This window comes from Pan paniscus, chromosome 11 (genome assembly GCF_029289425.2).
Source record: "Pan paniscus chromosome 11, NHGRI_mPanPan1-v2.0_pri, whole genome shotgun sequence".
NCBI lineage: Eukaryota > Metazoa > Chordata > Mammalia > Primates > Hominidae > Pan > Pan paniscus.
In genome coordinates this window covers 51,809,198-51,835,159 of record NC_073260.2, presented here as the reverse complement: position 1 = coordinate 51,835,159, position 25,962 = coordinate 51,809,198, and the positions used below count along the sequence as shown (strand labels likewise).

Sequence of the window (25,962 nt, the reverse complement as noted above, 5' to 3'; positions counted from 1 at the left end):
GACCACAGAAATCTTGATGCTTGCCCTTTTGGAGCCATAAGCTCATCTGCCTGAACCAGTGGTTATACTAACAGGAATTCGCTAAACAGGGCTGAATGGAGACTTGTAGATGCCTTCAAGTACACAAATGCTTATTGTAGCATGTAGGTTGTCTATTTGGCTTCTGTACTCCAAACAGCAGAATATAGTTAAAAAGAAAACTATCTTAGTGCACATAAATTACGAGCTGGAAATGTATTCACATCATTTTAAGAAAATTATCCAGAATACACAGTCTGGGTCTCTAAGCTAATTTTGGTCTCTGTTATTCTTCTAATAAGGTGAACAGTCATACCTTTTATCTTCCAATGATTAATGTGCTGACTTAGCTATGGTTCATCTGAGTGACTTCACAACTATCTCTTCTGGTTCCCTTCTATAAATAATTAAGCTACGTCCTAGTTTTATATTATAGCTATAAAATTAGCCTAAAGCTGTGCTGTTTGACATGACAGCCACAGGCCACTTGTGGCCATCGAGCACTTGAAGTAGGGATGGTTTGAACAAGATGTGCTGTGTGTGTGTAAAGCACACACTGGGGTTCAAACACTCAGAAAAGGGCAAAATCTATCATAATCATTTTCATTATTGACTATATGCTTAAATCATAACATTCAATATATTGGGATAAACAAAATATTAGAGTTAATTTTGCCTGTTTCTTTTTACTTTTATTAGTGTGACTGCTAGAGAATTTCAAATTATACCTGGGTATGGTGGCTCACACCTGTAATCCCAGCACATTGGGAGGCCGAGGCGAGCAGATCACTTGAGCCCAGAAGTGTGAGACCAGCTTGTGCAATATGGTGAAACCCCACCTCTACAAAAAATACAAAAATTAGCCAGATATGGTGGTGTGTACCTGTAATCCCAGCTACTTGGGAGGCTGAGGTGGGAGGATTACTTGAGCCCAGGGGATCCAGGCTATAGTGAGCTGAGATAGCGTCCCACTGCACTCCAGCCTGGGCAACAGAGTGAGGCCCTGTCTCCAAGAAAGAGAAGAAAATTTCAGATTACACATGTGGTTTGCATTTGTGGCTTGTATTATATTTCTGATGGACTACTCTGTCTCAAAGTAAGTCATTGTTTTAATTTATAAATGATTATTGCTTAAAATTTAAATGTATGTATATGCATACAGTTATACTCTGCATATAGTTATATATATGTATATACTTATGTAATTATGTAATTTGAAGATTACATAACTATAACCTACTTCCTGTGATAAAACACTATTGGACACGTCATCTAAACAAATAATTGACACTAGTGCTTAAATACATTAATGTATATCAAGTCAACTTTAAGATAATCAGACTAAGTTTTCATAGATTTTATTGTGTAAAGTTTTATTCTTTTTGCCTATGTCTGAGGGAAGTTAGAATTTTGGAACCAGTGCGAAGTTCATTTTCATATGTTTTATTCTGAATCACTAACATTAACTCTTCTGAATCTGTGACAGCCAGCATTTGGAAAGTTAATTCGAGTGTCCTAAAAGTCACTTTCTTCAGTTTGTTTACCTATCTTATTATCATAGTCTAAACGTAGCTAATAGTAAAAAACCTCTAAGTAACATTGTTTAGTGATTGAGCCAATAAATTAAACATTAACAAGAGAAACTTGGAATTCCAAGGACCAAGGCTGAGTAAATCAATTTCACCCACCTGTCCAGTGAGCGTTTGCTGAGAGGAGAAGATGTAGAACACTGTTCTGTGTTTTAAATTTTTATATCCTTAGCAAGATCAAACTCCTTCTTCTCCCTCACCTAAAGGTGAGATTCGGAAGCAGGAGATGTGTTCTAATCGCTGTACAGGTTGCCTAGTTCATCAAAGTTGGGCAGATGGGGCCAGTCTGGAAGCTGGCAGGCAGCTTCCCTGGCAGGAAGCTCTCCGCCATGTTCTCTGCCTTCATATAAGGCAGCCAGCAGCATTTTACATCGACGTTAATAATAACGGAAGAAAAAGTAGATCATTCTCTGTTCCCTTAGGTTATTTAAATTTTACTTTTAACCTTTGTTTTCTAACATTGAACATTTCTCAGGAGCATGCTCCCCGTGTGTTTCTTATACAGAATAAGTACTGGTCTTGCATGATCAGAGCCTCAAAGTCAGCATGAGAAATTTGAGGCTTCTTTGAATTCATGCAAGCTCGAATTAGAAACAGCCTCAAACAGCTTCAGTTAGAGTCTTTTTTCTGTGGCTCTCCAAGAGATGGAGGAATAACTTATAATTATCCCAGGGTGAGGTTACCCACAAAATTTGACCATCCACTTCTAAGGCCAGAAAGACATCCGAATAATGTTACTCAAGGGCCCAAGACGTGGGAATTGGTCATTTTTGTTCCTGTGCTTTCCTTCGCTGTCAATACTTCAGTATTTCATAAGCGTAATCAGTTTTAAATGAAAGGGCAACAACCACGGCCACATGCTGAGGTGTCCCTAAGCCAGCAGCCTTCATGGAGAGCCATTCAGCAGCCCTCGCTCAAGATGGCTTCTTCAGAAAACAGTAGAGGAGAGCTTGCTTAGTTTTTGCCTTCTCTTATTTTCCCCAATAGAACAATGTATGAGCTTTGGCACATGCCTAAAAGATGCAGGTGGTTTTAAGCAACTATATACAATAATAGTAATCATATTATTACATATCAAGCACTGTTGAAAGAGCTTTACATGTATAACTCATTTAATCTTTACAACAGCCCTTTAAGGAAGATATGGTTAATACGTTGTTTGTCAATCAGTGAGGTACCTGAGTCACAGAGAGGTTGAGGAACTTGCCCAAGATCACACAGCTAGTAAATGGCAAAGCCAGGATATAAAAGCAAGCCCTCTGCCTCCAAAGTGCATAAGTCATAATGCCATGCAGGAGATTAAAATAATTTTGTCTGTCTGGATATTTATGCTAAGTTTTAGTTTTGGAAGACTTGAATTGGTGGTTTCTGAATCCTGTTGAAAAAGGATCCTTTCCTTCCTTTCCATCCCCTATTAGAAACTGACCTAAACCTATTAGGGATCCTTGGATATAGACACAGCGGTTCTATTCTGAGCTGTGATGTCTGTTAAGCCTTTCCAAATATTAACAGTATATTTGTGTGGTAGCAGGCAGTATCTAAAACATAATCATACCTTTTTATCTCTTTTGAGTGCTACAGCTGCCCTATAGGCTAAGCATTATTCAATTCAGTTTTGTTTTGTTTTGTTTTGTTTTATTTCCCAAATGACCATGCTGAGACTCAGCAAAGGTTGTGAGGATCAGCGTTCACAGATGGCAAATGGCAGAGGAGGGCAGCATCCAGCATTCTTTCTCCCAACTGTGCATTTCCTCTCAGATTGTAGATACTGTCTGTCACTCAGAAGGCACAGATGCATAAAATATATTTCCAAATAGAGACTAGAGAAGTTGATGGAAATATGGATTTATTTTAAGTTTCAGTCTGGAAACATCATGATCACAGAGATTCAGAAAATGCATGAAGAAGAAGTCTGTTACAGGATTTTTACTTTACTCCATGCTATGTATGCTTTTAATTAAATGAGGAGTGCACTAAATGAAAATCTCCATGAGAACCATCCAGATTCGTGCAGAGCATCTTTTTTTTTTTGCTGGGGGGGAGACAGAATTTTGCTCTTGTTGCCCAGGCTGGAGTGCAATGGTGCGATCTCAGCTCACCGTGACCTCCACTCCCCGGGTTCAAGTGATTCTCCTGCCTCAGCCTTCCAAGTAGCTGGGATTACAGGCATGTACCACCACGCCTGGCTAATTTTTTTTTTTTTTTTTTTTTTTGTATTTTTAGTAGAGACGGGGTTTCTCCATGTTGGTCAGGCTAGTCTCGAACTCCTGACCTCAGGTGATCCTCCCACCTTGGCTTCCCAAAGTGCTGGGATTACAGGCGTGAGCCACTGCACCCAGCCAGTACAGAGCATCTTAAGGTTGGAAGGACTCTTAGAGACCATAGTCCAGCCTCCCACTTGATGCTGAAACACGTTTTTGAATTCATGGCAGATGGTCTAATTTCCTCCACCACCTTTCCGATATGGACAGTTCTCATGCCCAGAAGCAAAAGCTTCTTTATTGTGCTTGTCCTCCCTTGACTGCCATGTATATAATCAGCATCTTTCCCACTAAGTGAAGCGCCCAGACTCGAGCACAGGAGCACAGCACCCCTTAAACTCACCAGGGGCTGCATTCACACCATCAGCAGGGAGATTACACTTGTGTCATTTGTGACACTAGACAGGTCAGCTAGCACCATCAAGTACTTTTTTTTTATATGAACTGCTATTGTGCTAGGCCTCCCCAATCCTGTACTTGTGAGGTTCATTTCTTTGAACCCAAATACAGAAATTCCTATTTATTCCTTTTGCAAATTTGATTATTCAGCCTCTTGGGAGAATTTAGATTCCAAGTTCTGTCAGTGAGTATATTAGCCATTCCTCTTTGGCTGTCTTAGCCATTCAAAAGTGTGATAAATATGCTTCCATATGACATATTGAATGAAGTATCAGGGCCAGGATGTCCTGAAAAATACCTTATTGAGGACACAGCATAAATACAGGAGCCTGCACTCCACTCACCAAAATCTACCATATGGTGATTCACATTTCATCCACCAAAATATCATGAAAAATGAGGTCACAGGCCTCGGTGACATCAAAACACTTTTAAAATCTATATCCGTTGCCATTCTACTTTTCTTACGACCCAATTGGGGCAAGGGGAAAGTTCTTGCTACTCATTGACCATTTGCTAAGTATTTCTAATTCATCAGATCAAAAGTTGATTCTTGACGTTTTCTAGGAATTAATAAGCCAATTAATCTTGGAGTGGGCTCCAATTTGGTTCCCTTTGAACATCAATATGGCTTCACGCATTAGTATTTGCCTATGATTGCCAGCAATGATAGGAGATTGCTTCTGCCACACTGTGACTTAACTTACTCAGACGTGGAGACTCGAATTTTTTTAAAAAATACCTAACAGGCAATCTTTTATTATCTCTTTTCTTACTTCAAGCTTTGCTTCCACCTTAACAGTGTTTTCCTGATGCTTTCCCAAGTGCAGATCATTGGCCTCAAAAAAAAAAAAAAAAAGAAAAGAAAAGAAAAGAAAAAGGAAGCTAAAAGGGTTGCCTAATTTTGTGTCCTATATTCCTATTCCACCTTCAACTCTGATCAGCCATTTTAACCCTTTTCCATCCATCTTTCTCAGAACTGAACTTAAGTTTTGGAATTTTTTTTCTTTTCCAATTCTCAGTTCTTTGAGGCTTCCTGAATAATCTGTGCTACTTAAAAAATTTTTTTTTTTATTTTTTGAGACAGGTCTCACTCTGTCACCCAGGCTGGAACGCAGTGGCATGATTGTGGTTCACTGTGGCCTGTAGCACCCGGGCTCAAGCCATCCTCTCACCTCAGCCTCCTAAGTAGCTAGGAATACAGGCGTGTACCACAAGCCCAGCTAATTTTTAAAAATTTTTTATAGAGATGGGGTCTCACTATGTTGCCAGGGCTTGTCTTGAACTCCCAGGCTCAAGGAATTCTCCCACCTCAGCCTCCCGAAGTGCTGGGATTACAGGCGTGAGCCACTGCACCCCATCTATTTGTGCCATTCTGTTGTATTCATACAAGACCTTGAGTCCTACTTTTCAGTTTCCCAATTTTTAGAAATCTGACCTCATGGAGTTAACAAACTGCATTATCCTTTCAAGGGCCAATTACAAATTACTCGATGACTATGAAAAATTCTTATTTACAAAATAGGTTATGCTCCAATTAGGGAATCTACCCAGTTACCTGAAGTTATGGCTGAAGGCAACTGCTTAGTCAAAGCAATTAGCCTCTAGGAGACCAGGAGAATTGCCCTGAAGTTAATGGCCCATGTGAGGTCCGTCCTGTACTTTTGCTTTTCAGATGAATGTACAGGATCTGAAATACACCAGTTGTCCCTTAGGCTTCTAAAAGCATGTAGGCAGCTCCCACAGGGCCAGTTGGGGCTTAGTAAAATAATTAGAGCCCAGTAAATGAGAAAAGTAAACGCATGTGGACTGCCCTGGGCCAGGATGTTCTTAAAGCAAATGATGGACATCTTGCATGATGTTTTTCAGTGGTGGAGCAATTGTTTTTCCATGTTCAGAAAGTCAGTGGAAACAATTTAAACAGATAGGTAGTCAGCATATAAATTTAGGAACCCATAAAGCATTGAGTCAACATGTATTAATACTAAAAATTTCTCCAATATACTATGTTAGGCTCTGGGGATTCAAAAGTGGTATCAATTTTTTCAGACAGAATCCTATATACCAGGGTGATTAAAAATTTTTTTAAAAGCTAATGCATTGGTGGGTCACTATGAAGGAAATTAAAATGTAAACTCAACAAACCAGTTCTATCTCATGTCTAACAAATGATGAAGTAGCTGGAAAAATGAGTTCTGTTATTTTGCATTCATGCACCCATTAAGTGGAAAGTAAGCTGCAGATTCTGATTTATTAAGATTGTACAGCTTTGTAGCCAGCCTCTTGTGCTCAGAGCTTACCTCCACCGTGAAGCAATCTCTTCACCTGGAAGTCCAGTTGCCTTCATTTCTGGAGGCATTGCAGAGCCCTGTGGAAGTCAGTACCCTGGAGTAGAAAGTCTAAACAGGGGGCCTGTGGTGATACACGTGTAACTAGAGGCATCCCTGCTTCCCTGGTAGACCGTCCTCCGCTCCAGGGCCATTGCCACCATTTCCTTTAGGCCCCATTATGCTGAGCATGGTGGATTCTTTAAACAGGCCAGGCTGTCTGACCTCAGTGTTTCCCTATCACTGCAGACAAGCACAGCCTCTTGATCCAAGTGACAAGACCATGTTGACCCCAGCTCTGCAGGGTCCAAGGCCACCCATGCTGGGAGGGGTATAGAGCTCCTTAGCCCCCAGCCCACTGCAGATGATGATGAGGAAACCCAGCAAGAGGAAGGGCTTCCCACCCAACCACAGCATGGGCTGTAGGAGAGGTCATTCCTCCTTCTCGCCCACTAGTGGACTTCCCATTTCACCCCCTTCTCTGCCAGGGGATTATGTTTCCATCCACAAAGCTTCTAAAGCCCCCCAGTGATGATCACCTCATGTCCCATAGAAGTCATATTCCACACTTTTTTGGAAGCAGTGCTCCATGGAAAGGTCATCGGGTTTACAATCCCTGCTTCAGGAGATACCAACTCCAAACCGCATTCGCACAAATTGTATTTTATTTTGTTTAGTGTTTGACCTGAGACTTAATTAGTAACACATTCTCTTCAAAAGTGGCACTTCCGAGAGTTAACGCCATCAGTCTCTTTACTGTCCTGGCCGTGGTGGATACAGTCTTGCCCTGGCTCTCACGATAAGCTGCATGCTTGCTCGGATCGGGCCGCGGGGGTGAGGTCAGCCTCGTGGCTGACTTCCAGGGAGTTCTGCTTCCACTGAGAGAATACTCAGGCTTCCCGGGAGCTCCGGTTTCTCTTTAACTTATCATCTTTCAGTTTTATCTGAGTGGCTGTCACTTCAGGTAACTCCAGCAGTGCCTTTCCCTGCCAGCCTCTTCTTGCCTGCCCTGAAGTGACCCTGCGGTCCCCTCCCCATTTTCTCCTCCCCCTAGACTTCCTCCACGAGGTGAGTCCCCACTTGGTTCAGAGCCAAGGTGACAGATCTGTAGACATCATGGGAAATGGCTTGGCCTAGAGCACTGTAAAAAGGATTCTTCTTTGCTGGGCTGACAGCCAGACAGCCACTCACTGCCTCCCTGAGACCTGGGCCTGTGACTCTTGCAACCCCAGACACGGAAGACCCCAAAGAAGCTTGGCTACCCTCAGTTGTATTCAGTCTCCAGAGCAGGGTGTCTCCCAAGCATGTTGGCCACCCAACTGCACTAAATGCCACATAGTGCCAGTGCCAGGAATATTTGAATTTCTCCCAAGACACTGAGTGCAAACTCTTCGTCAGTTCAGAGCAGACTTCCCGGTGTAAGGTGGAGCTAATTCTTCCAATGACAAAGCATGACAGAGGGTCCCAAACCTACCCTTTAAAAACATGCAGGCAAATAATATCTTGACTTAAATCAAGAGGAGAAACCATGTAAATATTTAGACATCTTTCTTTGTTCATCTTTCTTTGTTATTCCTCTCATGCTCCAGAACTGAGCAGGGTGAATATTGGAGGAGAGTATCTCACAATTCGTATTTTAATCTGGGCAATTTAGTAGAGTATTTGCACGGTAATGACCTATGCCATCAGACTACCAAGCTCTGTCCTTTCTCTTTCCCTTTAGCTGGTTCTTCCCCGTCTTGAATCTTAGCACCCTGAACATATCTGACTTTCTTCTTCTTCTTTTGGCCATGGAATAAGGAACTTCAGCTTAGCTTTTTGTTTGTCTTCTCTTTCCCCGTGAAGTTATATGAACCTCCTGCCTTCTTTGTCAATTTTTTTTCAGCCGAGAGCAGCTTGCCAAGTTGAGAACAAATCATTCCTTATGGTCCAGTTAACTTTGACTCACTGGCTGAAAGGGGATTACATGACAAAGTCAGGATGATCAAATGATGGGATTGGCTCAGGGCAATAGAATGTTGAAGTCAAAGTGATCAAACATGGAGCTGACCAGAACCACTCGAGAGCCAGGGGGCTCAACTGGGGTCTTGGGGCAGGAAGCTCTGACCTCCAGTCATCCAGTGTGGTCAGCATTCATTGAAATGGAGCAGCTGATCCTGGCATAACAGTAATCTGTAGCTACCCTTTCTGTATAAGGGCATTTTAGTCTCCATAAAACTGGACTCAGAGTTCAGCTATGATTCTGATGTAGGGTTTACTATATTTGGAGAAAACGTATGGAGTGTTGTTGTTTGTTTTGTTTGTTTTGTCTGATCCACCAAAGGCCCTGTTTAGATTGTATCAAGTTATGCTTTCCCAACACTTACTTTCTTCCTTCCTTTCCCTTGTGGCTTTACAGACACAAACGAACAGCAAGCAGCAGGCAGGTGTTCTGTGTTAGGTCCTAGGGATGGTGCTGAGTAAAGTGGGTGCAGTTCACGTATCCTTTAGCTGGAGCCAGGGCCCCTGCTGACTCTGCACACCGCCCACTGGGCACTTGCAAGTCTGTTGCACTGACGTGTCTTGTTAGTAAATTCCTGAAGTCATAGACCATATCTGAAGCATGTAGGATTCACTATGGCAGTGAGTCCCAGAAAGTGAAGGAACTGGGCCTAGAGGAAGGCAGTGGTGCATCTCTAGGCTCAGGACTCTGCTCTAAGGAGTCTGCCAGGCTCCAGGCTCCTTCCTGTCACCACCATGCTCTTCCTTGGAGGTAGCTGTCATGGCCAGTATTTACTGTGCTCTCTATACCCAGTCCATCTGCTCTCAGTTGCCACCCAAAATACCCAGCCCCACTGCCTACCTGAAATAAAAGAAAAACTCCAAATCCTTTGCCAGTCTCAAGTGGTGAAGAGGGCTGAATCCATCATAGATTTGCCTGTGACCTCTAAGCAACCCTTTCACCAGTAGCCAGAAGGAGGCAGAAGGAGCACCAGGCCTGAGGAGGTGAGTGGCCTCCTCTCCCAGGCCTGAGTCAGTTGGTCCACACCCTTCTAATGGGTCAGTCCCAGGAAGGTCTGAATCCACCTGGGCACCTCCCACCTCCAACTCTGTGCTTGGTTCTTCCAGACCATGAAGGAGCAGGCACTGTGATTGGCATCCTGCCTTAGGGAATAATCTGAAAGTGTTGAAAATGCAAAGGAAACAGTGAATATAGAGTCCACTTCCAGGAAGCTGCCTGTTTAACTGGGAGAGAGGACCAAAGCACACCTTCCCAAGAAAACTGGACTTCAAAATGCTTCAAAACCAAAAATATGTAAGGAAGGAAAAAGGTTTTGTGGTTAACAGCAACCCCAAACCATATGAAATGCCGAATGCTATTGCCCCTCGTGGAAAGGGCCAGTTAGCTGAGTCCTGCATAGAGCACCCTGTTGTGACTCTGTTTACCTACTTTTGCTTAAACTTGCTTGGCCATGACTCCCTTTCTCCAAGCAGCATCTCTTTATATGAGCTCCAGAGACCCACTTTGGGAAATATTCTTCCAGATGGATCTTGGACCTTCCTCCTGCAAAGAGATATCATAGGATCAAGGGGGAGTGAATGAAGGCACCCACTGCTATCTTTCTAATCTCCCCTCAGTTTAATCCTCAGCCGCTCTGGTTTGTAAATTTCTTAATGATAAAGAGGTATCTTGAGCTACCTGACTCTCAGCATATTTGGTTTCCTTGTCCCCACTTGCAATACCAAACCAGTGCGTGGAGCCCGACCCACGCTGGCCTTGGGTCCTCGGTTATGCCACCTTCTTCTCCTCTGCAGTCTTCCAGGAGACCTTGTCCTTGGGAGGATGCTTTCGCCAAGGGACCGACCTCTCCTCTGCTCTCCTTGGCCCATTGCGCTGTTCGCCCTTCTCTTTCTGCATCTCTTTCCTACCTCTGTGTGTTGTTCTGGTTCCCAGGGTGACGGACTGCTGTTTATCCCCTCAGTAAACTCTGCTTCTCCCTGTTGGTGCCGTGGCAACCTGAGCCGCTTGCTCTACAAATCACAGCCCATTTAACCGAGCCCTTGTATTAGTTTAAAATAGTTTTTGGAGGGTTGTACTTTTTTTTCATGATAATAATAATTTTTTAAAAATCACCTGCTTTGCTTTTTTTTTTTGGTAAAAAGTATTGCTTTCCTCTGCCTCGTAGCTTCTCGAAGGGCAGAAAGAGAACAACTCCAGGTGTGGGCTACATTCCAAGGCAATTGTGTACCACTTGGTGCTGAAGTACTGAGTTCCCATACAGGGTTTGCCTTCATCCTGTGCTGAAATCTGTGAACATGTTGGGGTTAGGATCAAAGAAGGGGTTCCCGCTGAAGGTGCAGGGAGAGTGTTTCCTCTTCACATGCGTTCTGCTAAAGGTGAAGTCAGTATAGGTACGCACTGGGCATTCACACCAGGCAGGAGGAAGATTAGGTAGCTGCATTTACTGGATCGTGTATAGCATTTGGGATTTGTGTGTTTCCCAGGGTGGAGATCTGCTTCACCGCAGAGACTGGGGAAGGTAAAGTTGGAGGCCAGCAATAAGCCCTGCCCAGCCAGAACACTGAAGACAGCTCAGTGAGGGTCTTTGGGTTTTGTTGTTTGTGTTGAGGTCCCTCCTAAATGATGCAGCACTTTCCTTGAAAGGTGGGAAATTGTTGCCATGATGAGAAGCAGAGAACTTGAAAAGTGAGTCCATGCGTGCTGATGGGATGAGAGGGCCCGTTTTTCTGAGCCTGGGACAGGGCCTGCATTCAGGGTGGTTTGGACACCCTCACTCCTTTCCCATGCTCTCCTGTGAGGCTGCTTGTGACCTAGTCACCTTCTGTGTTGAGTCCTTCCTCTGCACAGCTTCTGGGGTGATCTGTTAAACCCACCATCCCAGATTCTTCAGTGCTGTTCTGCTGACCCATTGCTGCGTAACAAACCACTCCAAAACGTGGTAGCTGAAAATAACAGTTTATCATGATCTCTTAACTCTCATGCTTCTGTGGGCTGCCTGGACCCAGCTTAGGGGGTTTTGCCTGGGTCTCTCAGGTGGTCGCATTGAGAGGTTGGCTGGACCTATAGCCATCTGAAGACTTGATGGCCCAGATGTCCATGACGGCTCACGCACATGCCTGGCCTCTCACAGCTGCTGTCAGCTCAGCTGGAGCTGCGGGCAGGAGCAACTGCATGCGACCTCTCCACACAGCCTGGGCTTCTCCCAGCATGTTGGTTGGCTTCCAAGAGGGAGCTTCTAAGAACTCAGGCGGAAGTTCCAGGATCACTTCTGCCACATCCTGTGGGTTAGGCAAGTTACTGGTGCCTGCTCAGATTCAAGGGTTAGAGACTGGAGGGTCACACTCAAGAGAGCATGTGGGATAGAAAGACAGCTGAATCCATCTTTGGAAGGTGCTGTCTGCTTCCCATCACCTACTTCCAGCTGAAAGCTTCAGCATCTAAGCAAAGCTGTAGGGGCCTTTGAGGACCTAAGGAGGCAAACCAAATACGTCTCCATCCGAAATGAAAATAGCTTTGTTGAGTTCCAATGGGGGGAAAAATGTAGAGACTTAACATTTAGATTTCAAAGTTGTTGCATAGAAAAATGTCAAGGAGAAGTTTGGTGCTGCTTTTCAGCTCCTGAAATCCTGTCTTCTTGGCTTCTCTGAGAAGTTCACGAAGCTTAGACAGCTTGGTAATTTTCATCCTTTCCATGTGCTTGATGTGTTTAGAGAAAACAGTGTGCACTCACATGCATGGCCTCATTTCATGTTGTCATCATACTTGCACAGATGGGGAAACTGAGGCTCACAGAGGCCTCCTGCTTTCTCAAGTTATTGGCAGAGCTGGGGCTGACATTGCTCCATCTGCACAGGGCCCTGTTTGTGTGTCTGACCTGATGCCTCCCTGCCGCTCCTCTCTTCCTCTAGAAATACGAAGTAGGCTCTTTGATGCCTTCCTGCCTCTGCTCACACTGTTCCTCCTCTCGGAAACCCTGTCCCTAAACACACACCTTCTTCCACTCCTGACTCACGCTCAGCCTTCAGGGCACAGCCTAGGAGGCCAGCTTGGGCAGGGGTCTCCTAACTGCACCCTCTCTGCAACAGCAACTGCGTCCCCTTTTTTCCTCTTCCCACAGTGAAGTATTTCATGCTTGTCTCTCCTCTAGTCTGTAAACCCTCAGGGTCTTATCTCCTGCTGTAAATGTGAATTATTATCAGATGTTAACTCATCCTTGAGAAACCGTTTCTGTTCCTCACCCCTTACCTACAACCTGTAATTCTAATATTCTGGCAGAATTCAAGCTGCCTGCTACTCTGGCAGCAAAAGTCTTCTGCAAAAATAGATCACCCATAAACCACCACTAAAACCGAGCCAGGGATTTGATAACGAGTTCAAAAGTAGAAATTATTTTGTGTTAATGAGAAACCATATTGCAAAGACTTGGGAGGAGCATAAAGATGGAACGTATCAGCTGTTAGATTTAAACCAGATCTGTTTCCAGCATTAATGTAGAGAATTCGTCGTAATACTAGTTACCATAAATAATTTTTAACTGCATATGTACTGGGTAGATGCATATTTAAAGTAAAAACGTGAAAAAGGAGATGCTGTTTTCGTCACTTTATTTTTTGGATCTGCACCCACCTGCTCCAGGTGAGAACTTGTTCTAATGGCATGTCTGGATCAGGGCCAGCAATGAAAAGGTTAGACCCTGGGCTTGGCACCAGCTTATGCAGCAGAGACATTAATTGTCATGTCCAGTCAGATTATGCTTTTTCCTTCCATTCTGAATGTTGCATCTTCTCTGACATTGTATGTCCACACCTTCATTCTCCCATGTGAACAGAGCCTCCCACAAATAAATAAAGTTGACAGTAAGAACTGACTGGATTAAACAAAAGTTAAACAGGTTTCTTTTTAAGGCACCAGGAACTATAGAAGACCTACAGAAACAGGAATGCTGCCATCCTTGTGCCTTGACCTTGAGAATCAACTTGGGTTTCTTTCTGATTGTTACTAGAATGCTTCCTGAATTCACAAACACGTTGTACTTTTATTGCATGGCACCTCAGAGCATCTTAAAGCAAAGGTTTTAATTAATTAGAACACCTTGTGAGTCTTCAACTGGGAGGAGAAGGCAACATGACCCAAACAGATTTAACCACAAACCCCTGCCCTTTGCTTTCCCCTCACAAAACACTTTCCTAGAGTGATGCTGGAGTCTGTCTGTAACTTCACAGTGAGATGTCTTGTATGACAAACATAATATGTACGAGGTCCACACGGCAATGGGGCTCAGTACCTGGAGCTTTGGAGGCGAATACACTTGAGTTTGAGTTCATTTCTTAGTTATGCAACTTACTCGCTCAGTGATTTAGGACAATCTTTAAAAATCTCCCTGAGACCTGATTTTCTTATTGGTCAGAAGAGATGACGATGTGTATCTCATGGAGTTGTGATTATTAATAAAGAAATATGTGTAAAGAGCCTTGCATATGATCCTGGTTACAGTTTCTTCAGTGACTGCAGAGGTAGTAGTCAGATTAAATATATCAGTGAGTCAGACAGAAATTAGATGTCAGCCTGTTCTTTATGAAGCTTGCTCCTTTTCGCCGTGCGTTTCCTCTTTTTAATAAAATCGGTGATTACATTTGAATCAAGTTTTTTAATATAAAACTCATTAAAGGAAGAATGTGTCTCATTATCTTTGTATGTATCTGACCATGAGTAGTTAATAAATGTTTATTACATTTAGTGGAAAGTTTTTAATATTAAAATTAATGTGATGTCTATATCTAATGCAACAGACTGTTCTGTCAGTTATTAAACGATGGAAAATTTTAGTGCATTTTTTGGGGAAAAAAAGTTGGTGTACAGTTGACTTTCATTATGTGTGAGAGTTATTCTCTAGAAATTCACTGCAAACACTAAACCATTGCTCTTAGGAGAAATCCAGGGTTACCTTCTTGTGAGTCTCTGGTCAAATCATTTTTGTCATTTTTGCACAACCTTGTTTTATGTGTGTTTCTGTTTAAAGACATTGTATATATATATGTGATTCATTAACATTGAACTCAAGGCAAACAGCACATTACGCATGCCTGAATGAAGCTTATCTAACACACATAGTCTCTCCCTGAGTCATATCACAGCTTTGTTGTGCTTAGAAACACTAGACAGCACCACAGTACTATACTTGGGGGTCATTGTATACAGTGAAATTACCAATAAAAAACGTGACACTAAATGGGCTGCGGAGAGCACACTCGATTATGGTGTGAGAGCCGAAGCAAGAAGGCAGCTGTTTGACTTCAGCTAGGAACGTGTGCAGCAGCCTCTCCAATTTTCCACGATCCTCTCCAATTTTCCACGATCCGTGCATGTCCACAAGTGACTGTGAAAGTGCCAGAAATATTGACTTGGAGGTTACAAATAAATTTTATGCCTCCTGCAGTGACTCATGCCTGTAATTCCCCCACTTTGGGTGGCTGAGGTGGGAGGACTGCTTTGAGCCCAGGAGTTCGAGACCAGCCTAGGCAACAGAGCGAGACTCTATCTCTGCAAAAAAGAAAAAAAAGAAAATTAGCTGGGTGTGGTGATATGCTCCTGTAGTTCCAGCTGCTCAGGAGGCCAAGGTGGGAGGATTGCTCGAGCTCGGGAGGTCAAGGCTGCAGTGAGCTGTGATTGCATCACCACACTACAGCCTGCGCGGCAGAGCGAGACCCTGTCTCAAGAAAAGAAAAAAAAATTACTAAGTAGGTGAATTCACCAGTACAAAATCCATTAATAATAAGGATCACTTGTACTGCTTTATCAAAATTAAATGTCATAGCATGCAAAGAATTTCTCTTTTCCAGTAAAGAGCTACCTTCCCCCATCCATTGAACAGCCCCAGCTGTATTAATGGTAATTAATTAATAATGCAGCCATCCGTATCGTTGTTAATTACTGACTGGCCTCAGTGCATGGGTGTGAGGAGGGGGCAGAAGGGACAAGCGCCCCCAGCGTGGTTGCGGCAGTGGCTTTGCTCCCTGGTCTGTCTGAGCTCGCCCTTGAAGCTGGATCACGGTATTCCTCTGAGGGCACACGATTTAGGAATCCTCACCAGAAGAGTAAACACACAAGCTGTTTTTTTAAGTTGTTGTTGTCTTTGGGGAGGCAGAGGATGGGTGAAGAGGAACTGTCCCCCCAAAGGAGTCCCGATCCAGGGTGGAAAGTGGGTCCAGGCCCAGCTGCTCAGGAAGGAAGGGATCGGAGCAGCAATTCACCAACAGTCCAATTCGAATTAGACCTCACAAAGCAAACTACTCTGATTAGGGAAGAGCTGCTCCTCCAGGAGTCTGTCCTCACAGTTTGCTGGCTGCCTGAGGAGACTGTGCTATGGAAATGCCCTACAGGCTTACCCATCACACACAAAGGCTCCCAAAGGCCCCCAGGTGGGCCTGGCTGCTGGCACTTTGGCTCAGCTTGTGACTCTGAGCTCCCAAGGCCAGGGCCAGCCTGCCTGAGCAGTTATAAGTGGCAACACACCCTCTGGGTGGGGACAGGCAGCAAAAGGAGGAAGGGAGTGAGGATTTAGCAATAGTTGTACACATCGTTAGCACAGTACAGCCCTGTCATGGGCTTTGTTTTTTTTTTTTTTTTTTTTTTTGTCCTATGAGGGCTCTTTTCTCTCTGGCAGTCATGAGAGGTAGGTACTTGGGGGGTAATACTGCATCACTGTGAGACTGAGGCAACAGTGTGCTGATGAAAATAACTCCAGTTGTCACAGATTAATAATAGCTAACAGTTACTGAAGACTCCCTATGGTCAGGTGCTGTCCTAAACACTTCATACGCTCATTTCATCCTACTCCCTCCAAGACAGGCACTTATTATGCCCACTCTACAGATAAGAAAACTGAGGCCTAGAGTGGCTAAGTCCTAAATAAACCTTGGGTTACACAGCTGGCTCCTAGCCGTTACACAATTCTGTTGAACTATAATGCAGAACCCTTTGTCTAACTCCTCGGGTTCTCAGGGTTATAGATTCAGGCGTCAGCTGCAGCATATGTGCGTTGTGCGTGGACTACATGAAGTAGGTCTGCACCCAGGGCCTCAGGAGATGTGAAGATGAGCCTGGCAGCCCTTTGTCCCCCAGGCATTGGCAGTCTGGGAGGGTGGGAAAGGCAAGAATGGGCAGAAAACAGCAGGTGCCCCTGAGGGGTATGGGGTGCTCTTTTGACTCAGGGATATGGCAGATTGGAGGAAAGGGAATAGATTGTTAGGGGTGTCAGGGAAGAATAGGGAACGGTATCTTAAAAGAGGTGACATTGCAGTAGGTCTAGAACAAGTTTCTCAAGCTCATTCTAGACCCTCATTTTACTCTCTGCAGTCAGGGTTAGCCAGTACCCCAGCATCCACACAGAGCCTTCCTACCCACCAGCTCTTATCCCCTCCAGCCAGCACTTTTCATATGGGGACCCTGCAGTGTGAGTGAGGGATCCATTGTCAGGTGACAGAGTCCCTTCCCCAGGTTTCGCTGTAAACGAAGGCACCACAGTTCACACGGGCATGAGCACACATGACATTCAGCACCTGCCTTCATCCTGCCATCAGGGCTAACCTGCCTTTACTTACCATCTTCCCATAAATAAAATGGAGAGACTTCCAATATAGAACATTTGGAGGTGAAAACGCACGTGGAAGAGTCTTTGTATCTAGGCTTGCATTGAAATTCTCTGTGACTCTCCTGCCAGAAGGATTTTCTTTTTTCTTTTTTTTTTCTTTTTCCCCCTGAGACGGAGTTTTGCTCTGTCACCCAGGCTGGAGTGCAGTGGCACGATCTCGGCTCACTGCAAGCTCCACCTCCCAGGTTCAAGCAATTCTCCTGCCTCAGCCTCCTGAGTAGCTGAGATTACAGGCACGCGCCACCACACCTGGCTAATTTTTGTATTTTTAGTAGAGACGGGGTTTCACCATGTTGGCCAGGCTGGTCTCGAACTCCTGACCTCATGATCCACCCACCTCGGCCTCCCAAAGTGGTTTTTCTTTCTCTGTCTCTCTGTTTTTCTCTCTCTCTCTCTCTCTCTCTCTCGGCTTTTTAGTTTTGAATTTTAAAGCACCATGATTGAAACTACTGAGTCTGCCTTGAGTTGTAAGTCTCTGAGACAAGTTGCTTTGGCCATGTGTGAGGTATGAATGGGCCCAGCCTCTGGAACTATCAGCTTGGTTGTTGGTTGGCTGGGCTGGGCTGGGCCTCCCTATCCTGGGTCCTTTTGAATCTGCCTGGTGGGGACACAATAACATCTTTGTAAGGAGGGGCCTGGACTCTAAAGGAAGCAGCTGACTGTGTTTTAAATTCAAGCTCTTTTCCCTCTTCTCTCCGTATGCCCCATCTCTGCCACCCTCCGCCCCACAATAGAGGGAAGGTTTTTACTCCTCAGAGAAATTGGATTTTGGTTGTAATGAAGTCATTACATAGACCCCGTAACTGTTTAAGGTAGCGAGTTTACAGGCAGTCGGTGCTGGCATTCCAGTGTGATTTATTCTTCAGCTTCTCAGCTATCCTGCTGCAGGGGCAAAGCGGGTATTAACAACCTGTCATGCAAAAAATTTGATACAGCTATAAAGATAATCCTTCTCTCTGTGTTTCTTCTTCACTGGCCTCCTACTGCTAAAGTAAATGAGTAATGTTTTAAAGTATCCATTCTTTAACATCAAAATATTATCCTTAATTTGCTTTTCTCTCTGGTTTTTGTCTTCGTGTGAGGATAAAGCCAGCTAAAAATACCTGTGATAATCCTTTACATAGCAGTTATCCAGCAGGTCCCAAGAAACATACAGATCCTGCGATGGGTGAATCGACCCTTCCTTGGGCACTAGGGAAGAACGAAGGGCACCAGCGTGGGTCCAGGAGGGTCTTTCCGTTGTGTTCCGCTGACTATCAGTGGGGCCTGTGTACCTCTCACCGTCTCACGCACTTACTGCCTACCCCTTATTATTTTGAGTCAAGTTCTATTATTACAGTCTTTAATATATGGGAAAGGGAATCTGGTTATTTGCTGTGACGTTTAAGGTGCTTTCCTCTGCAAGAAGTAGAAAACCCATCAAACTGACTTGAGCCATAAAAGGAATTTATTGGCTTATGTCGCTGAAACATCACAGGCAGATGGTTTCAGGCCAGGGCTGATCCAGTGACTCCATGGTGTCACTGCAGACCTGGTTTCTTTCCTTTTACTGGCTCTGCTTCTGCAGTGGTTGTCTTCAAACTAAGAGTGGCTCTCCTCATGGTCCCAAGATAGTTGGCAGCGGCTTTGTGGGGGGGTTCTGTCACACTCAAAAGAGAAAAGAGTCTCAGAAAGCCTGTGTCTCTGCATCCTCTGAAGGGTCTTACTTGGCATTGTGGTCAGGAGAATGGAGTGGACTGATTGGCTCAGCCTAGGTCACATGATCCGTATTTACAGTTGGGGGTGGAATCGGCTTCCCCAGAACCACAAAGATCCCTGGGTAGAAATACCTTGAGACGGGAGGAGAGGGGAGATAATGCTGGAGAAGTGACCAACAAATATTTGGTACATATGACTTATCAGTCGCTTAATTGTAAACAAAATAATAGACCTTTTTCTGTTCTGTGTATTTAAATTGGTTAATATTGGTGCTAGAAATATGTTGTTGAAGGCAGGACTTCATATATTTTTTTTTTTTACCGATTCCCTGGTCTCAATCCCTCGTTTTTCAGGCTCAGAGACTAGACGTGCAGGAAAAGAGTTTGCTGGAAGTGAGGTCAGATCACAGAGCTCCTTGCTGCTGTCCCAGGACCTGAAGTGGGAGGGAAGGAGGAGAGGACAGAAATGGAGACATGATCACTCTTTCAATAAAATATACTTTAAAAGTTTGTATTCCTTGCAGCATTATTTATAAAGAAACAGGCTTAGTGTAAATGAATGATGATAAGAAACATCCCTACCTAATTTGTTACTTTCCACAATTGGAACTTTCCTATTCACAGTTCTCTTGTCCCCCTCTGCACCATGCCACATCCTCACTCAAATCCGGTTTTTTTTATGAACGATAAAGAATCCTCCATCTTCTCTTTTCAGTGGACAGTTTGCGGTTGTGAAGAAATGCCGTGAGAAAAGCACCGGCCTCCAGTATGCCGCCAAATTCATCAAGAAAAGGAGGACTAAGTCCAGCCGGCGGGGTGTGAGCCGCGAGGACATCGAGCGGGAGGTCAGCATCCTGAAGGAGATCCAGCACCCCAATGTCATCACCCTGCACGAGGTCTATGAGAACAAGACGGACGTCATCCTGATCTTGGAACTGTGAGTGCCGCCTGGGCCAGGCTGGGGAGAGGGTGTGGTGGGCGTCAGCTGGCATCTTTGTTCCAGCTGGACCACGCCACAGCGAGCCCAAGAGAGGGATCAGGAATTGGTTCTGCTGTATGAGGTGTGTGAGAACAATGCCGTGCTGCCTGACCTGAAACCCAGCTGCAGGGATCTAGAACAAACTCTAAAGAGCAGCTCCCATCACTGTGGTTTCACCCAGTTTGCGAGAGGGTCTCCCAGTCTTGCGGTTCACCAGTTTCTGGGGTTCATCTTTGCCGTCAGCACATCTGTTTTCTGAGTTTCCTGTTAAGCTTCAAACATATGTCCTCTCCCCTCTCACTCTATTCCTTTCCTCTCTCTGTTTGTTTTTCTGCCTTTCTTCCTCTGTTCTCTTTATCTCTTCCCCCCATCTCTTCCCCCTCCATCTTAAATGCACGAACCCCATTTTTAACTGTTAATTCCATCAACACTAATTATATGAATGGGTAAAATTGAGCCAGAATCACTCAAAAAGGACTTGTTTTTAAAGCAAGTTGCTGATTTTCTCAGGCAAGCCATGCCCGTCGGATGTTATTATGGGAAACTGATCGCGGCAGGTTATTCTGTGGCGTTTCTCATCTCCCTCTCCCACCCCTCTGGTCCCCAGCTTCCTGCCTGCTGTGCTGAGTGGGGCCCCACTCCCTGTGGCTGAGTCCAGCAGCACATGCTGGCGAGAGAGGACAGGAAGCCAGCTTGGGGCGCACATCTGCTCTGTCTCCGGGCTTTTGGGATGGAGGCGAGATGTGAGTGCCTTGAGGGAGGAGGGGCGGATGGAACCAAAGAAGATTTGAGGACAAACCAATCCTCAGTGGCTCGTAGTGATGACAGGCTCCATCCATTGAATTCAGCCTCTTGAATTCAGATTTGCCCTTTTGCCCATCCAACAGTCCCCTTCTTTGCGATCCAACGGCCTCCTTCTTTGCAGATACCTTAGGGGTAAGAAGAGATTTTCAAGACCAGAGGAGAAGGTTGGCAGAGCTGCCAGGCCGGCTCCCAGGCGCCACCCTGCAGGTACCTCCACTTCGCAATCCCAGGTGCCTGCGGTCCCCACAGCATCTTGTCTCATCACTGGGATTTGGGCACATTTCTTTATGGGTCTCAGCTACAAATTTCTTAACCATAAAATGGGGTTAATAATATCTCAGATGATTTATGGGGAGATAAATGAGATAAGAATTTTTAAATACCTAACACTGTGCTGGTTGGTAGATGAGATTAATATGCTCCCTCCCTCCCTTCCTTCCTCTCTCTCTCTCTCCCTTCCTTCCTCCCTCTGTCTCTCCCTCCCTCCCTCTCTCCTTCCTTCCTTCCTTCCCTCCTTCCTCCCTCCCTCCCTCTCTCCCTCTCTCCCTCCCTCCGTTTCCCCTTCCTTCCTTCCTTCCTTCCTTCCTCCCTCCCTCCCTCCCTCTCTCTCTCCTTCCTTTTCTCCCTCCCTCCATCTCTCCTTCCTTCCTTCCTTCCTCTCTCTCCCCCTCCCTCCCTCTCTCCTTCCTTCCTTCCTCCCTCTCTCTCTCCCTCCCTCCCTCTCTCCTTCCTTCCTTCTTTCCTTCCTTCCTCCCTCCCTCCCTCCCTCCTTTTTCTCCTTCCCTCCCTTCCTCTCTCCTTCCTTCCTCCCTTCCTCCCCCCTTCCAAATCAGCAGCTCTCAATCTTGGCACAAGTGACATTTTGGGCTGAATCATTCTTCCTTCAGGCTGTCCTAAACATTGTAGAATGTTTAGCAGCATCTCTGGCTTCTACCTACTAGATTCCAGTAGCACTCTTCCCCCATGTTGTGACAACTAAAAATATATCCAGACATTGCCACATGTACCCTGGGGGCAAAATCTCCTGCTTCCCCCGTACCCTCCCACCCTCGCAACTGAGAACTCTGGCTTTAAAGGAAGAACAGAGCTTTAAGGGGCCAGGAGATTAAGGACTTGCTTAGGGTACAACAGAGGAAAAAGGACAAATCATGGTGTAATCCTCACTGTGGCTTTATGTGGCTCCTGGGAGACAGCAGCCTAGAGTGAAGATGGGGGCTGGGGAACCAGACAGAACTGGGATCAAAATCCAGGGCAAATCCTTTCTTGTCTTTAAGCCTACATTTCCTGCCTTAAGACAGTGCATACAAAGTGCCTGGAAAAAGAAACATAACAAATCACAACTATTCTGTCTTTTCAAATAATTCCCAGGTTGTGCCCAGTGACTCAAGAATGCCACTTATCCTCATTTCATACTAAAATATTTGAGCGATGCCTATGAGTCACTGCCCCTCTTGTGCCTCTCTGCATGTACATATTGTGCATTCAACATCTGTTGTCTGACCCCAGTTCATAGATAGTTCCCATTAGGTGCATTTACTCTGTGCCTAAATTGGGTGGCATACAATTATTTTTTTACCATTTGATTATGTAAAAATTTTATTTATAATACAGCAAATATAGTGTTGGAGGAGGGTTGTGTCATTCTATGAAAGTTAACGCATGTAAATCATGTAACCAGCACTCTAACTGGGACTCAGAACAGTTCTCATACCCCTAAATATTTCAGTACCCCTTGTATTAATACTATCCCTTCACGCCTGCCCTCTACTGCCTAACCCCTGGCAAGCCCTGAGCTGGTCTTCATTACTGTTTGTATTAGTCCATTCTCACACTGCTATAAAGGCAGACCTGAGACTGGGTAATTTGTGAAGAAAAGAGATTTAATTGACTCATGGTTCTGCAGGCTGTACAGGAAGCATGGCTGGGGAGGCCTCAGGAAACTTACAATGATGGCAGAAGGTAAAGGGGAAGCAAGAGCCATCCTCACATGGCCGGCAGGAGGAAGAGAGAGAGAAGGGGGAGGTGCCACACACTTTCAGACAACCACATCTCCTGAGAACTCTATCAGGAGATCATCAAGGGGGAAGTTCACCCCCCATGATTCATTCACCTCCCACCAGGCCCCTCTTCCAACATTGGGAATTATAATCCGACATGAGATTTGGATGGAGGCACAGAGCCAAACCATATCACTACTGTTTTGTCGTTTTGAAAATGTCCAATGAATAGAATCATACAGTATACAAGTGTTTGAAAGTAGCTTCTTTCACTCAGCATAATGCATTGGAGATTTGTGCATGAAGAGTGAGTCCGTTTTTATTACTGAGTAGTATTTCATTGTATGGATTTTTTATAAACCATTCACCCATTTGGGTTGTTTCTGGTATTTGATAATTAGGAGTAAAACTGCTACAAACATTCCCATACAGACTTGTGTGTGGGCATAGGTTTTTATTTCTCTTCGGTAAATACCTAGAGATCTTGGGATTGCTGGGTCGTGTAGTAAATGTATGTTCAACTTTATGAGAAACTGCCAAGCTGTCTTCTAAAGTGAGCATACCGTTTTACAGTCCCTGCAGCAATGGATGAGAATTCCAATTGCTCCACCAGTGGGGCTCTGTACTGTTTTTCAATTGTAGGCTTTCTAATAGTTGCATCTTGGCATACAGCTTTACATTGTTAACTGCATGATGACCCTAAATGAAAGCTGAGCGATCTCACTAGGAACAGCTTTTAGATGGAGTGAGCGGGAGGGCCCTTAGGAGCTGGCCACTTCCTTCACGGGGCTAGACAGGTCCCTGGTTATTTGCTCTTCATAAATTCTAGTGTCCCCTGGGAGCTGACTGTTTTTGCCTCTTCACCACCCAGGCATCTGAGGGGTTGTGATGGTTACCTTCATGTGTCAACTTGACTGGACCATGAGGATCCCAGATATTTGGTCAGACATTATTCTCGGCATGCCTGTGAGGATGTTTTTGGGGTGAGATTAGCATTTGAATCAGTAGACTGAATAAAGCAGAACACATTCGGGAATGTGGGTGGCTCCATCAATCAGCGGGAGGCCCAAATAGAACAAAAAGGCTGACCCTAAGTAGGAGACCATTTTTCCTGCCTAACGTGGCTTTGAACTGGGACACCGGCTTTTCCTTGCCTTTGGACTTAAACTGAAGCGTCAGCTCTTCCTGCGTCTTGAGCCTGATGGCTTGGGCTGGAACTACACCAGCAGCTCTACTGAGTTGCCAGCTTGCCGACTCACCTGGCAGATTTGGGGACCTGCCAGCTTCCATAATAATGTGAGCAAATTCCTATGCATATGATGCGTAGGATGCATATGCACGGTACGATGCGTGTTTCTCTGGAGAACCCTGATAATACAGTGGCACTAAGTACCTAAGAACAGAAAGTGCACCCTTACTATTATCTTGGAAGTCTGTCTCCTTTTTTATAGATTTACATTTCCTTGAAGAGGTGTGTTATAATTTTTTTTCTTTTTGCTATACTTGTTTTGGAGGTTATGTTTTATAATTTTTAATAGACTATTGAAAATATTAAATCTGTCCAGGAGAAACAGTCATCTTTGCCTTTGAGAAAATTATCATCCTAAATTCTAATGTCTTTAACAGAAGCTTTAGTCATCAGTGACAGATTCCATTTCCACTTTTCTTTCTTAAGAATGCTGAAGTACAGTGGTGGTTAAGGAGAGAATCAAAATGAAGAACTTGTCAGAATATAACCCCATGAGGTAATAGTGGCTGTTTGTCTGAATCTTCTGGCTCAGTAATTTTTGTGTGGATATAGTTTTTGGATTTACTGCTTTGACATGAAGTCCACGGCAAGTCGAACTTCCTCTGAGGGTTAGTGATGAAGCGGGTCCCCTTGTTGAAGACTTGTGCCTGTCTCTACCTTATATATGTGAGTTCTGTCCTCCAGACTCCATGCCCATCCTTCCCACTGAAATAAACATCCCAAACTACCCCTTCTCTTGGTATTTTGTGAACCACTGCCACTGACCCAAAAAGGTATCTTTGCTGTCCTTTGTACAGAAACTATTTGGGATCTGCATTAATGGTGCAGTTGTCAAATCCCAGTCCAGGATCTGCCCTTTACCATTTTTGCAAGCCTGAAAGTCGCTTTAAAGTCATGTGTTTTTCCCCCACTTGCTTCACTGGAGAATCATTCACAGAGGATCTGTCATTGCAGCTCAGCATAGCATATACCTGAAGGAGGTAAATGTGATTTCTTAAAATCACGATTTCAGATTTCATGTCCTCCACGTCCCATTGTTCTCTAATGAAGTCGTGCCAATACCAAAATTTCTTCTTACTGTGTTGCAGCTCACCCACACATCATCACACGGGCAAGCCACTACAAAACTTTCACCTTCAGTGCTTGAATCGTTTCATAACTCGCCTTGTTATCTGGTGAAGGGCGAAGCCAAACTCACAGAACTTAAAGTCGATGCTATTTCTAAAGTGTGTGGCATTGTTCATTAGCAGCCCTGGCTTCTAGCTTTCCATTCCTAAACTTGCTGCTCAGAAACAGCTAGGTATTTTGGTCTGTGGATAGTTATGCATTTTTCTGTCTAGCTGTTGTCTGCCCAGCCATTGTTCAAACCCAAGTGCCCTTAGGGGCTAGGCATACAATGTAAATGAGGATGGTTGGCCTCCATGAAGCCTCAGTGTCAGGGATGCACCAGCTGTGGAGACTGTGGCCCACTGGAGCCCTGAGGCCCCACCCCGAAGGGACAGCCACCAATCAGTTGATTGTTCCTGTGTGTAATTTTGGATTCAGTGTTGTCAGCTCTTCCAGTTTTTTCAGGAAAAGTCTGTAATCTAGATTTTTAATATTGGCAGTCAGTTCATAGTATTCACGAACAGACAAAATAAAACATCTGAAGATTGTGTGTCTTGTACACAATCCAAATTCTAGCCTGTTTTATGTAAGCACATACTTTATCTAGCACATACTTTGTAAGTATGTGAGCACATACTTTATCTAGCACAGACTTCCAAATTCTAGCCTGTTTTATGTAAGCAATAAGTTGATCACTACTATAGGAGAAGTAACATGAGAAAGACTGCCTCAAAGGGTTAGTGATTCTATGGGAAGGGCAAGATGCACACTTAGCATTATAAAATGATTTTTTAAAAAAATGTACAGTTTAAAACAATGGCTCTTAAACTTTAGCATGCATCAGAATTGCCTGAAGGGCTTGTTTGACTATTTGACAGGCTTC

At 44.5% G+C, this 25,962-nt stretch overlaps 1 protein-coding gene across 2 annotated transcripts in view; it reads left to right on the top strand.

The window, feature by feature from the left end:
- Nucleotides 1–25,962, top strand: part of DAPK1 (death associated protein kinase 1) — a 205,942-nt gene that overhangs the window by 86,286 nt on the left and 93,694 nt on the right. For both annotated transcript variants that reach the window (XM_003806677.5, XM_063594365.1), the window contains exon 2: nucleotides 19,659–19,880. In XM_003806677.5, the coding sequence (XP_003806725.1) occupies nucleotides 19,659–19,880 (222 nt within the window). The remainder of the gene's footprint in view (nucleotides 1–19,658; nucleotides 19,881–25,962) is intronic.